Genomic DNA, 15,173 nt, shown 5'->3' on the forward strand with positions numbered 1-15,173 from the left:
TTGCCAAAAATGAATTTAAGAAGTGTACAGGTTTTGGGTCAGTTAAAGGGTGGAAAAAGCTAAACATCACAGACGTGAGCACATGAAAGCCCACTGAGCTTCAGCTGTAAAACTTCACGTTCCAGGTCTCCTGGTGTTGAGGATGTTTGACGAGAAGTTGGCCACGAGTTTAACATTTATTTTAAGCCTGAGCAGAAGCCTGATGTTTCTCTCCGACATCAGTCTGAGGCCGCTTAATCACAGAGCGTAACGTTGACTTGTCAGAGGCTTTTTCAGGAAGCAAAAACAGATAAACTGCACCATAATTAAGTACTTTTCTCTATAAAAAATGTGTGGTATGATCTTTACATCTTACTCACTGACTTGAGAACCGACAACACTATTCCATCATTTTTCCTGAGAATAAGAGGATTCCAATTAGCCTCAGTTGAAAGTAATTATGCCTCCTTGATATCTTTAATAGACAACATATTGCAGACATATTTTTAATATTTTGGGTATCTGGCTTGTGGAGATCAGTGAAACAAACCTATAAAACATACAAGGTGCCCCTGAGGGGAAACAGCATCAGTCCAATCAGAGCCGTCATTAGATGTGATCAGGCCTCCGCAGAAACACCGCGCAGCTGTTGCACAGAGGAGAGGGGGGGAAAAAAAGCAGATAACCTGGATAATAGCAAGTGCCGGAGGCTTGATTCATTTCCAAATGTTAACAAGGCCGTTTCACAGCTCCAGCATGCTGCGCAGTATGTTAATACCACTAATAAGCCTATCTCTGCGAGTCATCTCGGATGGCAGAGATTTGAGCACGAGGTGGTGTTTTACAATAAAGCTGCTGGCCACATTTTAAATGAAGCATAACTATTTATGATTTTACAAAGCTGACATAATTGCTTAAAGGGTAACTGAGGAGAGCATTTGGTCTCATACTTTGTTTTCTGTATTATGAAAGAGGAGATGTCACTGTTTGCATGTCAAAAAGGCTACTGTGTAGGGCATCGGAGACACGGGAGGAACTTGTGCTCGCCTGTTAAGCAATTTTGCAGCTTTTATTCAAGCTGTCAAGTCAAACAATCGGGAGATAATGCAGCCTTGGTTTGTAAATTATAAACGTGTCAAGAGATGCACTAAAGGCATCGACAGATGCCACTTATCTCCAGCAGTCTCTGCAGTGTGACTGTATCATCAGAGGGGAAATATAACATTTTGATGTTTACATAAGAGAAGTATTAGTATCAGTCAGAAATGTAATTCCTTTCACCCATCCCTCTTGCAGGGGATTGACTCCCCAAAAAACATACAATGATTTTTTTTAAAGCTAACAAAACAAAAAAAAGGAGCAGAAAAGCATCCTCGCTGATCTTCTGTCCATTTCCAACATCGCTTCTTGTATATTTTTTGGTGGAAATCCTCTTAGAATGCAAAGTAAATAGATTACGATACAGTGAGGGATTAGGGCTCGCGCGGCGCTGTCAGATTAGTCGGTGAGCGCAGCGCGTCGACAGCTCTGACACGGCTATGGCTGCTGTTCAGGAAAGGGGCTCCGCGCGATGCTTTAAAGACGCTGGTTGGCTCCTATTCATGAATAAAACTGTGGCCCGTAATCTCGGCCAACACACACACACACACACGCAGAGGAAGCCTGGAACGTTCAATATCAGCAGTGATGGAAGTATAATAGAAGTCTTTATTTTTTCAGGCTGATTAATGGCAAGGTTTAAAACACTTTCTGTCATGTTTTTAAAGGCAGAACCCGGTGTAACTGTTTTCTTTCAAGGTTAATTTAGTTTAGAATTCACTACGACAGAAAATAACCTGAAATCACACCCATAGAGCTGCTCAGTGTTTCAGACTTGGCTGAAATTTCACAGATAAACTATGACAGGTCTAAAAAAAAATAATAATAATAATAAAGGCTTTTAGTTCTGCTGTCTCTCAGTTTAAAATGTACAACTGGTACAACAAAATTAATACATTTACATATAATACTTATGTATTAGTCCATTTTTATCGGTCATCTATGATAAGCACTTGAGTCCCTGTCCAGGTAATATCACAGGTAAGAGTCTACTTATAATATTGTAGACAAAGAGAGCCTGTTATTGGTGAGATGTTTTTGTTTCTCTCCCAGCTGGGGTTCATAAAAAGCTCTTATCCTATCTTTGTTTTCAAACCATTCCTAAATGGACGACGTGAAGCATCTCGGGGTCTTCATCCTCCTGTGGGAGGACAAACAGAAGCGTTAGGTTTTAAAAACAGCACACGGAGCTCTTAGAGGCTCTGAATCTGAACTCTGCGACGCTGCACGAGTTTCTGCGTTCGCACCTGAAAACTTCACTGACCAACACTCGAAGAAAAGCTGTTGTGTCACTACAAAGCAAAATGTTAAGATCATTTTGAGCTCATATCTGGAAAAATACATATTTACATAGCTAACTGTAAAGCCCTGAAGCCTCCAGCATCGACTGACTCTCAGGTGATACGAGCGTGAGACAGAAAACTGCAGTCGGGCTGTGGCCAACGATTACTTTTATGACTGAGATTATTTCTCGATGAAAGTCTATAAAATATCAATAAGCGTTGAAAAACGGCCATCACAACTTCCCAGAGTCAAAAGTGATGACCTTAAAATACCAACCAACAGCTTAAAACTAAAAAATATCAAATATCACCATATAAGCACTTGAAAATCTGGAACAAGCAAGTTCTACAGACCGTTTTCTAGAAAAATGATCGAATGATCGAGTGATTAATTATTGCCGCTCTAAACTGCAGACTGTAGCACACAACAACATGCCACAATGTAACTCAAGAATTTCCCTCCCGGGATAAATAAAGGAATTCTGATTCTGATTCTGATTCTGAACTCTCCAACTAAAGTGCAGCGCAGCTAAGTCCTTTTGCTCGTGTCCCCTTAATATCAATTAATTATTGAAATTGACCTGTTCAAAAAGCTAAGATGTGAAAAAGGACAGAAAAACTAAATGATCACCGATGCTTTGACCCTTTGCAGTTGTAAGCAGATAAAACTGTTTCATGTATTTGTCATTAACTACGACTCCTTCTGAGGGCAAACGATGAGCGGAGGCTCAGTGGCCACTTATATCTATCAGCTACACCTGAACGTTGACGCACCTGTGCTGCCATCACGCCCAGAATGTTCGGAAATGTTTTAACGCTGAGGTCACATTCACAGGTGGTGCTACATTATACTGAGTGATGGGGACACCACCTTCAACCATCACCTCTACGATAAAACGTACACGTGTTTGTTATATCTGCTTATATTCCATTTCATATAGTGCTTATAAACACTAAAAAGGGAGTAAAGTCTTCTTTCCTCAGGTTGGGATCCTCTTACTGTATACCCTAATCAGACTTAGATAATGTGATTAACTCTGATCCACAGACAACCTTGTGAATTCAGTCAAGAGAAATGAAAACAAAAATCAATTTCCAGTCAATCAACTTACAGTCCTGTTGTCTCCGTCAACATCGCTGCTTCCTGCAGACAGAAAGAAAACAAAAATCAAATGACAGAAGATGTTGGGGGATGTTAGACGTTCCTGTAAACCAGCTGAGACACTTTAAACAAGTACAAGAAGCCGACATTAGACATGCATAATCGCACACACGGCAGCCCTACAGCACATAAACACAGACGAACGCCTGAACAGGTTACATGCTCACTCAGAGGGTCGGACATGTCGCCTTTTCTGGCTTTTAACGAATGTAAACTGTTGTCACTCATGGTGATCTCTCTCGCTCTGAGCTCTGCGTTAATAAGGTTATGATTGACATTAAAACCCCGACGTGCCTTATACAGATATTTAAAAAGATGATGCAAATTCCCCCCAACAGCCTACAGTCTGGATTATCAAATGTCAGAGCGATTTGATAGCAAGACAATTGCTAATCACTCCAAAAAATTTAATTATTAAAACGGAGAGAGCAGGCGGGAGGAGAGGAAGTGAAGAAGAAAAAAAAGAAGTGGCGTTTTCTTAATGGGTGTTTTTCCTAAATGACCAGTTAGTCATCTCAAACATCTGAGACCAGCAGAGGAGAGCACTCAGGCTACGTTTAGAGAATAAAACAGGCTGAACGTCGCCAGAGAATTGCTGCAGGGCTTAAAACGTGACCTGAAACAGACATGTTGAACACGAAGAGATTTAATATGACGGGCAGACTCGCTCGCTCTCAGCTGAAGACGGGCAACACTGATGGTTTGAAGTTGGGTTGAATGCGGCATTTTGACAATTTCTGGATTCCGGAAAGCAAATAAACTCTGTTTATCACAACAACTGATGAAAAATCTACAATGATGTGACTGATCACTTTTGTTTGTTTGTTTTTTCTGCTGCTGTGCTGTGAGTTAGCCGCCAAAGACACACCAGTTCACCGACCAACACAAACCTTTCAGATTTCAGATTTTGAACAACAAGGATTTTTAACGTTCAATAAAACTTTCACACTTTTGAAAAAAACACTTTAGTAAAGCACTTCAACGACACGGTTGGATTCCTAAGGGGCAGATTTTTAAAATCAACGCGTCATCACAACCGGCTTTATATGACTTTATTCGCCCACGCCGCGCTGCTCCTCGACACCTTTAAAACTGACACTGATGAGTAAATTCAGACTTCCTCAAACATCCGAACGACAGCTGAAGAAAGACCTGATGTTTCAGCTTGTGGTTTATTTCAAGGATGTGCGAAGCTTCGCAGCCAAACCTCTCTCTACATTTCTGTCATTTGTCAGATCAGGTCTGAAGCAGCGGCCATTAATCTGCAGGTTGGGTTCTACTTATCTTCTAGTGATTCTTTAACCTAAAAATGTTAAGCTGCAGCATTAGATAAGTCTTAGACACAACAGAGATCCAGCTGCACGACAGACAGACCTGTTTGTCTCAGTGTCCTGAACGCGTCTGGGCTCACGGCCACACGTAGGATCTCTTCCTGTGGTCTCCTCTGATTGGCTCTTCCATCAGCGCTGAGGAACAAAAAGAAAACTCACAGTTTTATCTGTTCCTTTGTGCGTACAGATTAATAACACAGGACGACCGCACATGAACTTGCTTCTCTTCAAACAAACAATGAAGTTGTAATCTAACTTTCAGATGTGCTAACTTTCCCTCAGTCCACCTTGTCGGGTTTTTACTTCAGTTGGTGATCTCCAGAAAGTGTGTTGACAAATCTGACACAAGGTGGGTGTGAATTTGAAACAGGAATAACTACTGACTATGAAGCTAAGTAAAAGTGAGAGACTGCTCTTCTTCTGTCACTGATTTAGATGCACACAGTGTGTGTACACGGTGTACACTGTTGTGTGTCCTGTTGTCCCTTTACAGCAGTATCATCAACAAAACGTGGATGTTCATTTTGCATTTTCTATTAAACTGCTGCTCTGATGAAAACGATTGGCCTGCGGGATGTGATTCTCCATCTTCACTTCCTGCCATGAACGTAAAACTTCATCCACTACAGTTTCGTTTTTGTCAGGATAAAACTAGCAAGAAAATAAAAACTTTAGAGAAACCGTTCAGACCAACTCTGAACGACTGCGTTGGACAAGGAATTGATTACCTGGAGATGAGTATCATCTTCACTCGTACTTGAGTAAATGTGCTGAGTAACATTCCATCACTGAATATTTTATTCTCTGCAACATGCAGGAGATTAATTCTTAAATGGACAAATGTGTCCAAGTCTTCATCCTCTTCGTCCCCACAGAAAAATCTTCCGCGACTTAACAGACAGTTCAATATTGAGTACTTGCTAAGTTATTCCATCAAGTGGACATGACTGAGAAGTGACTTTGGGCTTTGATATCCTGACCACTACAGAAGTGAAACCTTAGCGCTTCTGTTTGGGCGAATGCAGTGAGAAACTGAACCCTTTCCTGCTCTCCGATTCTGAACACAAACATCAAATAAATACTTTTAAAAACAAATCAATACAATCAGGGCATCAGACAAATATTAAGGCTCATTTCTTATTACAGTAACTTTGGCCTCCACTGAGCAAAAATAAAAAATAAGCTCTGCTCTCCTTACTCCACCGACAGAGGAGGACGTGATGAGTGAGGGAGGCCAGCAGCCATCAAAGGAACGTTGGGATGTTTCCCAGATTCCCGTCTCGTTCTCGCTCACTTCTGCGAGCACAGAGTCGGATTTGGGGAATGCGGCAATCGTGCGACGAGCCCCCAAACCGCCATTGTGCTCGCCTCCCTCTCTTTCTCTGCTCTTTTCGCAGCGAGCCAAACGGGAGGACGCCCGCATCCACAATGCTTCCCCCCCTCCCCTACTCCATCTCAGCTAAGCTGTCATTGGCTTCACATGAGAAACAATGAAACTTCATCCGAGACCAGATTACAAAGGGGTGGGGGGGGGGGGGGGGGGTTCAATATAAAAAAAAAGAGTTCTAAACGAGAGGGGGAAATTGTGGAATAAAAAAGGCAAAGGCTTTTGTCTCTTTCTCTCTGTGGCCATTATCTTTTGGGAGGTTTGGGGATCTGCTTTCTTAGCGGTGCAGGGGAAGACCTGGGGTAGTACAACCGGGCTTTTGGCTGCCAAATCGCCCTAACCCTCTTTACCGCTCCTTTTTTTCTCGTCTTGTTCCTTTTTTACTGTTTTTAAAAAGAGCTTAGGACAGTGCATCTCTGTCCCTCTCTCTCTCACTCTCTCTCTGTGGACCCAGCTTGTTTAAATTGGCTGATAGGAAGGGATTTGGGATGGATGGAGGGGGCTTAGAGAAACGCAGAGTGGAAGGGTTGGAGGTGGGGGTGCAGGGAGTCATCAGTGTTACAGTCAAACAGCCATGAAAAGCCTATGAGGATGAAAAGAACAAGAGCGCTTTTTTATCTAATGCACACAAATCCCATATAAATACTCCAATATGTTAGTTGGGGTATGACAAGGAATGGCCCTCCATCACTTCCTCCCTCCACCCCACCACCCCACAATAATAGAGATGTGGATGGCTATATTTCTGTGTATCTGTTTGTGTGTGTGAGACAGGCAGGGACGAAGAGAGGGATGCTTCCAGTGTGTCTTTAGTCACACTGTTTCAACATGTCATCCATATAGACGAGTGTATTAAACAAATCACTCTGAAACAGTGAGTTCGGTCTGCACTCTGGAGACTGAACCATGGTGAGAATGGACTCCGGTGGAGTTTTAAATGTTGCTCCGGGTTCAGCGTTGGCATCGCTGGAAGCGTAAGACCCGGAACTGATGTGGCTCTGACATTTGAAATGTCACTGGAAGTGAAGGCTTTTAGGCTGCAGCTGGGTCATTTGGCCACAGGCGCTCTCATGCAATTCACATAAAGACAATAGTGAACTGCTGTGGGAGTGGAGACGACATGTACAACCAAAACAAGGAATCATATGCACACAGAATCTGTCTGGGTATTCATTCAATGCAAGATCAACCAACTTTATTGTTTAATTTAAACTGACTAAAATCAATATTTGAGAAAGTTCACAGCAAGTTTCAGCTTAATGTTTTACTTTCAGCGCTCTCATAGTGTCATTTCTGACTGTACACAGACACAGCTGATGAACACAGTGGAGCGTTTAACAGCTCAAGAGCCACAAAAACAGAGCCAAAAGAGTTCAAATGTTGGACTCACATCAACAAGTTCACCACATCAACTTAAAATAGGCCAGAGTTGTGTTCACAACTTGTTAGAGAAAAGGGGATCAGTAAAAAGGAAAACAGACACACTGATTTGTACAAAGACACACACACACGTAACTCACTGCGTTGTGGGAGCGCCTGAGTACGAAGGTCCTGCTGTACTCTGGTTCCTCTCAGTCTGTGTGTCCCTGACGTTAGAACCACACAACACACCATTTCTGCCTCCTGGAGGAACCTCTAAGACACACACACACAGAAGGGAGGAAGAGAGGAGAGGGTGAGGATGACTCAGTTTGTATTATTATCACCATTTCTTTATTTTTATTCTGGTGACTGCAAAGCCCAACACATGCGATTCTCATCACTTCTCATGCTCTCGACAGAAGCATTTGTATTTGCCACGTTTGTGAACTCACTTATCCAGATTTTTCCCTTTAATTTGCCGTCTGTCTCTGTACGCATGTTCTTCTTTGTTTACCTGAAAAGCCTTACGATCCCTGTGAGATTCAAATCACATTTACTGGCAGCAAACATGCAGGTAAAGTTTCAGAATTGAGAGGAGAAGTCAAACCAATAAACAAATAATGGAGGTTGTGTGAACCAACGGAGCTGAGGTGGGAAGAGAAACAAACACTGCTTTCCTTCAGCACACACACACACACACACACACACACACAGCAGAGCTAACCGGCTTTCACCATAACAACCAAGAAAGCACAGGGATTGGAGGTGGAGAAGTGGATCTTCTGATAAAGCTCTTGTCTCTTCGCCCATTGAAAGGCCCTGCAGTCACATCAGCCTTTGTGAGGGGGAGACAGAACGATCAGGCAAACAACTTGGCTTCTCCTCTTGGCAAAAACGCTACTCCAGAGAAAAAGAGATAGAGAGGAAGAGAAAGAGGCCTTCCCTCGCACTTGTTCGCTACCCTGCCTCTCACAATGCCGTATCTATCCAAATCAACACACTTGTCAGCCAGACAGCTATAAGCGATTTCCAACGCTGGTATAAAAGGGAGCATTTCTAAACTGAAATGTGTGTCCTCTATTGTGTGTTTATGCGTGCAAGCGAAGGCAGAATCTCTGTTCACCAGGGTTTACAATGGAGGCAGATGAATAAGAAAAGAGGTGCATAGAAACATGTTGTCCCAATCTGATTCCAAGTCCAAAACTGATGGATCTCAGAAGACGTCAAGCTTCAAGAAGATCTGGTACTGAGTCATTTTCTAGAAAACAACTGAAAAATTAGCTAAACAATAGCAGAGGATATGCTCTTCTTCCCAATGTTTCTTCTTCCCAATGCAAATCAACTCGTCTCTATGATTTAGTTAAAGTCAAATGAAATAATCCAGGGTGGCGATGGCCTAGATCAGCTGATTCCACCGCTGCTCCTCAAGAACGACACAGTTGGTTGGGTTTCTGTGCCACCAGGCTGTTAATTGCAGTTAATGCCAGGCGTAGGACAGTGTGAGATTAAATGGGCTCAGATGAAAACCAGTAGAGCTCTGAGTCCTGAGGACCAGAAGTCAAACCCACTGATCTTGAGTTAAAGGAAAAGTTCAATAATCTTAGTCACTCTCTTGCTGAGAGTTAGACGAGACGATCAATACTCTTTTCTCATGTCTGTCTGTTAAAGCCAGCAGCATAATGCAAACAAGGGGAACAGCAGGCCTGACTGTGTCCAACGGTAACAAAATCAACCTTTAAATTTCATTTACTTTGCTGAGCGGCTTGTTTAGCTGGTCGCTAACTCCGCAAACACAGATCAGGCATCCGTCCATTTATTCGTGCATCGATTCATCATCCGACATTCATCTGCAAAGAAGTTCAAAGGTCCATCATCTCACTAAAACACACATAACTCCATCACAGGTTTGACTAACTCGAATGCAGTTATTGGAGGGTGGAGAGATCGGAAAGACCGTTAACTCATCAGGTGAGCGAGATCCACCAAGTATTTATATCATTACTGAGTACATCACTCGTATTTTAAGTAAGCTCGGGGGCTGGTGATGTCTTGTAATACGGAGCTGCAAGAAAATTCGTGTTAACATACGAGTGGAAACCGTCTCTACACCCGACAGTCTGGTTAAGTTTGCGTGCGTACGTGTGCAGTAAATGTGTGTATTTGTACTGTTTGAACAGGAAACCAACGGTATGTATCCTGTATTTGGGAGTTTGCCACAGGGAAAAACCTGCTTCACATCAACAAAAACAGGCTGTTTTCAAATTTCTGTTTGACAACTGAGTATTACAAATGGTTGGGATTCAGTCTAACCTGCCTCGCATGTGATGCCCAATTGCACACATACTGTACACATATTTACACAAACACATACGTCTCCGGGGGGCCTGTAGTGTGTGACAGTGAAGAGAACAAACAGTATCCATTTGTTGTGTGCATTTAAACTGAAAATTTCTGCAGTTGCACCGTGGGAACAAGTCTGAGTTTGGTCAGACTTCATGTGTTCAAATAGACGCTTTTTATACAGTCAAACACATGCGTCGTGTGATGATGTGCCGACCAAACATGTCTGTAGATGCTATTCTCACTTTGTCTGCAGGTATCATCCTGACCGGTCTGCAAAGCATGTTGTAGTAACTGTGCGATAGGACCGAATTCTCAGCTGAGTAATGCTGATCATGACTCATTTGTTAGATACACACATGGCATAACAGAGAACAAATATTTACTGGAGAACAAATATTAGTTTTTTTGTTTACTTGTCTTGCTATGAGGAGCCAGGTTTAATAAGCCTCTGGATTTGTTTAAAAAACATTTAATATTGATTAGATTTTATAGGAATAAAAAAATAAAATTATTTATTTGCTTCAGAGTAAGAACAACTCATCACAGGTAAAAGTCCTGAATTAAAAATCCTACCTAAGACATTAATAGATCGTTATGACGAATGCATCAATGCGACAGCAGCATTTTACTGTGTCAGCTGGTTGAGGTGGATCTGCTTTTATAAACTTTATACAGGGGTCAGGGGAAACCTTTTTTTTTCTTTTTAAATTAAAATTCTCTCTAATTTGCACTTTTCCGTGACAACACGGAGAACTTCTCGTCTTCAAACTCTTGTTTGTGTGCATGCATGTGTGTGTGTGTGTGTGTGTGTGTGCGCACCGTACAGTTGTGTGTCAGCATTCAGACAAACAGAGCGTATTAACAGCAGAAAAGCCAGGTCATAAATAATGAGTGGCTCCCTTCAAGCAGAGGGCTCAGTGAACAGGTGTCTCACTTTACACACACACACACACACACACACACAAACACACACAGGCATCATCAGTACTGACTGTAACACAGGGTCAGTATCCTCCTCTTGAGCGTGTTTGTTTCCAAAAACTGCGGCTGTTATGCTGCTATGTGGCTGATGGCTAATGTGTGTATGTGTGTGTGTGTGTGTGTGTGTGAAAGAAAGTGATATCTACATGTTTCAGCTTTTTATTTTTTAACTTTATGATCCGTTTTGTGCACATCAACACTGAAATTAAACTTTCAGCTGAGGAAAAGCTGCGACTCTTTTGACTTCTGTCCACACAGTTGTGTCGGCGGACACCTCCTGCTTGTGATCACTTTGCGCCTGCATTTCAGCAGATATCCAACCAGTTTTATAACTTAACATACAGTGCTGAGGACTCTGAGAGCTGGAACAAAATGACCGACAAATATCAAACAGGACAGCTTTTTAGAGAACAACTGTCAAAAAAAAAAATATATCAACGAATGACGACCAGTTATGAAGTATTATGGTACTCAACGTACATGGGTCTCACGGAAAGTATTATCAGTTATCTGAAGTTATATGACATTTTGCACACAGAAGCTGGATGAAAAGGTGTGTTTTAATTCATGGAGATAAATCATCTTCCAAGAAAATAAAAAAACGAGACTGATAAAAGAAAGTGCGATTCAGACTCGAGTCGACGCGCTGCTGCATCACACAGTAAGTTAGCTGAGCTGTGTGAAAGCCGGCTAAGACCAAGTAACTTTGTGCCACAGAGCCTGTTGTCACATTTGAGAAATCCATAGCAAGATGTATGAACTGATCAAAACTTCTATTTTTTAAACAATTTTTCCTTAAAGTCCCCAAACTGGAAAAGGTAAGAAAATGGGCTGTGTAAAGTTATTCCTTCATCCCTTGGTTTATTTTTTTAACGCATTCATATTCTACTTTTATTATATTATTTATTCTTCTCTCACCTTCTCCATTTTTTTACTTAATCCTTTCCTTCTTTGCCCTTCCTTCCTTCCTTGCTTCCTTCACCCTCTTCCTCTCTTTCCCTGCTGTCATCCCTCTCTTTTCTTTCTCTCCTCTGTCCCTTCCTCGCTCTTCCTCTGCAGAGCTGTTGTCCAAGGATAGGACATGCTGCAGGTGATGGAGGTAAATCATCGAGGACATAATTAAGAGGCTTATGAGGAGGAGTGTGCGTGTTAGGCATCACATTAGGAAAAAAAAAAACAACACTGCATGCAAACAGGCCTCATAGTTACACAAACGCTCATTTTCATTCACAGACAAACACACAGACACTCAGCCTTAAGGGTCTGACCTTATACAGTGGAGTTAAATACCTCTCTTGCCTCATTTGGTTGCTTGCAAGTACACACAAACACACACGCGCACACACACATATTGCCTTCTGGTGTGTTTTAAGCACCAATGAAGGACTCATCAGACATGTTCATCTAGTTCCCTCACAAATTTGAATGTTTTCTGCTCACCCGTTGGCCCTTGAAGCCTCCGTGAGGAATTGTGTGCGTGTGTGCGTGCATACATGCGTGTGTGTGTGTGTGTGTGTGTGTGTGTGTGTAATCAGGAACTCGGCTTGATCCCCTCTGGTATGTGCTTTCGGGAGTGTTTGTCAAAGGGCAGCAGCACAGCCTGAAGTAACGACAAAAAAAAAAAAAAAAAGGGCCTTCACTGGTTCTCTTCCTCTTGCCGGTTTGGTCAAAAAAACTTTCATTAGTTTGATATTAAAGACTTTGTTTTTGCAACACTTTAAATCAATTAAAGTGGAGGATCTTCATCTAGAAGCAACAACATTCAACGAGATTTGAAGAACAGACCACTGTTCTTGATAAAGAATTTTGTGCTGGCGTTTTTAATGCCTTCTATTTAATTCACAAACATGTATTACAAATTTTCTCACTTTTAGTCATTGCGAGATGACATCATTTTCAAAAAAAACAAAAAAACAGGTTGTGTGAATTTTACGTGAACATTATACTGTCAAACATGATCTGATTTAATTCTCCTTTGTGCCATCAGACAGGGGTGAGAGCCTGAGAAAATAGCTGGGTTTAGATGTCAGAAAAGTGTGTCGGAGTGGGTGACTCGCTGGGGTTATCGGGAGCCCACCTCCCATTTGAGATGTGAGGAGAAATAACGAGTCACATTTGGTGTCTTTTTGGTTAGACATTCTGATTATTTTCTTACCGCTGCCTGCGACGGCCTGGGCTTCCATTTCATTAGCTTTCCTCTTGGCCACATCCGCTAGCACCACCTCGCCCTTATCGCTGGCAACATAATGGAGGTCCTTTGAAGGTAATGCAAGAAAAAAAGAAACGCGAAAGTTAATCTAAAATGAATCTAGGCTCCGATGACAATAGGGTTTTTTTCTTCTTTTTTTTGGAGGGATTGGGGGGGGGCGTTTTGGCGGGAGAAGGAAGAAACAGATGAAATGACAGAAAAAAATAGGAGCCGTTTGAAGCCCAACATCAGAAAGAGCACCGTTTGGATGAAATGCCGGTTCCACCAAAAACTTTGAAATCAGCTCCCCGCCCTCACACACACACACACACACACACACACCCTCGTCTCTCTGGTTTTGAACTAGGGAGGATGTTATCTGTCACATTTCAAAAGTGGGAGAGGAGGCGAGGGACTGTTCACCTTTCAGAAATGCTGGTATTCTCTCGTTACGGAGAAACACATCCAGCCGTGCACATTACTATATCAGCCTGCAACAATATTGGAAACGGCGTGTGTCCTCTGTATCTCTCGGTTTGAGTCTTGCAGGGCCATAAAGAGAGATGATATTGCTAAATGATGTCTGGGGGTGGCTGATTTAAAGATCAAGACTGCCGTACTAGTCATTAATTACCGCAGCTGTTCCTGTTTTAAGAACTGTCCTGTGAGAGGCATGTGCTGTGCCCTGAGCTAATTCTAAGCACTGTGAGTATGTATAAATAATATAATCTTTAAAATCTTTATTTAGTTGCACTCTATGACAACAGCTGAATTCATGACTTGCGCCCAAATGACGACCTAAACATTACAAGTGACCCCCCAGTTACATGTCTCAGTGTAAGAGGCAAACAGGGGCAGCAGCATGACAATATGACATGCAGTCTTGCGCAGAAAGGACATTGATTTGAGTCTCCTAGAACAGCTGTGAAGTAAATGAAAAACACACCCCTAACAACAATCAACATGTTGTCCCAGTCGTTCCAGTGAAGCCTGTCAATAACCTGCAGTGAAAGCTGAAAACGTACTGGTCAACGACCGGTGTGACTGTGTCACTTTGAGAGGAAAGCATGCTGAAGGAATGAAATATACACAATACTGATAATGCATGAATAAAAATGACAAAAATTAAAACTCAGATGTCATACATTTTTTTTAAAAAAACAGGAAAAACACAACTGAATTTGTGCAACACTCATCCTCTTAAATTGATTGAACAGAGAGTGAATCACACCCTCATCCTGGCACCCAGCGAGGAGCTGCTCAGGGTCGCAGGGTTTCCTCGGGCCGAGTGCCGGGCCTGAGGGCCCATCAAAGGGTACAGCGTGTTAAGGAAAGTCTTCCGCCTCAGCGACATCACAGGACATCAGTGCCGTGACTCAGGGCTCGCCATGGATAACCCTCAGCTGGCTAAAGCCAGCCCCCAGCTGAGCCTGCACCCGGTCCTAATACCCCCATATTGTAACCCAGCTTTTGTATCCCCAGAGTAAAAAAAAAAAAAGGGGGGGGGGGGTTAGCTGGTTTCCAAAAGAGGTGGGGAGCAGAGAGGGATTGTGGCAGGGAAAGAGGGGGAGTAAAAGAGAATGAGAGCGAGGTGCTGAAATTGAAGAGTATGAATGGGAACAGATTGGGTAATTATAGTGTGGTGCCTGCCCTCTGTGGCGAGGAGTTAGGAGGAAATGTGAAAATGGCCGAAAACAAAATGGCCTCAAAAGGACCTAAATCGGCTCCCAGGACTGAGGTGGCTAATTCAGCCGCTGTGTATGAGGACCCAGCCCCTCAATTAGATATGAGAGAGGCTTCCTAATTGATAACAAACAGAGCAACAGAAGATTAAAATGGGTGAGGAGGAAAGGAGGCAGGAAACTGATAGTGAGGTGAGAGAGAAGAAGAAAGAAGGGCAGAGAGACAAAGAGAGAGAGAGATGATGATGATGACGATGAACAAGACATGAAAGATGTGAGGAAGGCAAAATTCACAACAACGGTGACCATGTGAGAGAGAAAGCGAGAGAGCAGTAGGGAGAGAGAGAGAGAGAGAGAGAGAGAGATACTATATGACA

The 15,173-nt window shown here is 42.5% G+C and overlaps 1 protein-coding gene across 7 annotated transcripts in view; it reads right to left on the reverse strand.

Moving 5' to 3' along the window:
- LOC124065949 (WD repeat containing planar cell polarity effector) overlaps positions 1-15,173 on the reverse strand; it is a 66,391-nt gene continuing 51,218 nt past the window's right edge. The window contains exons 10-14 of one of the 7 annotated variants that reach the window (XM_046401926.1): positions 13,082-13,181; positions 7,761-7,875; positions 4,897-4,988; positions 3,473-3,504; positions 1-2,218 (exon numbers count right to left, since the gene is read on the reverse strand). In XM_046401926.1, the coding sequence (XP_046257882.1) occupies positions 2,168-2,218; positions 3,473-3,504; positions 4,897-4,988; positions 7,761-7,875; positions 13,082-13,181 (390 nt within the window). In that variant the 3' untranslated portion in view covers positions 1-2,167. Of the gene's footprint in view, positions 2,219-3,472; positions 3,505-4,896; positions 4,989-7,760; positions 7,876-11,844; positions 12,011-12,366; positions 12,527-13,081; positions 13,182-15,173 lie in introns of those variants that run through there. The other 6 variants (XM_046401924.1, XM_046401923.1, XR_006844518.1 and 3 more) reach the window with 6 other exon arrangements.

Source organism: Scatophagus argus, chromosome 10 (assembly GCF_020382885.2).
Source record: "Scatophagus argus isolate fScaArg1 chromosome 10, fScaArg1.pri, whole genome shotgun sequence".
Lineage (NCBI taxonomy): Eukaryota > Metazoa > Chordata > Actinopteri > Scatophagidae > Scatophagus > Scatophagus argus.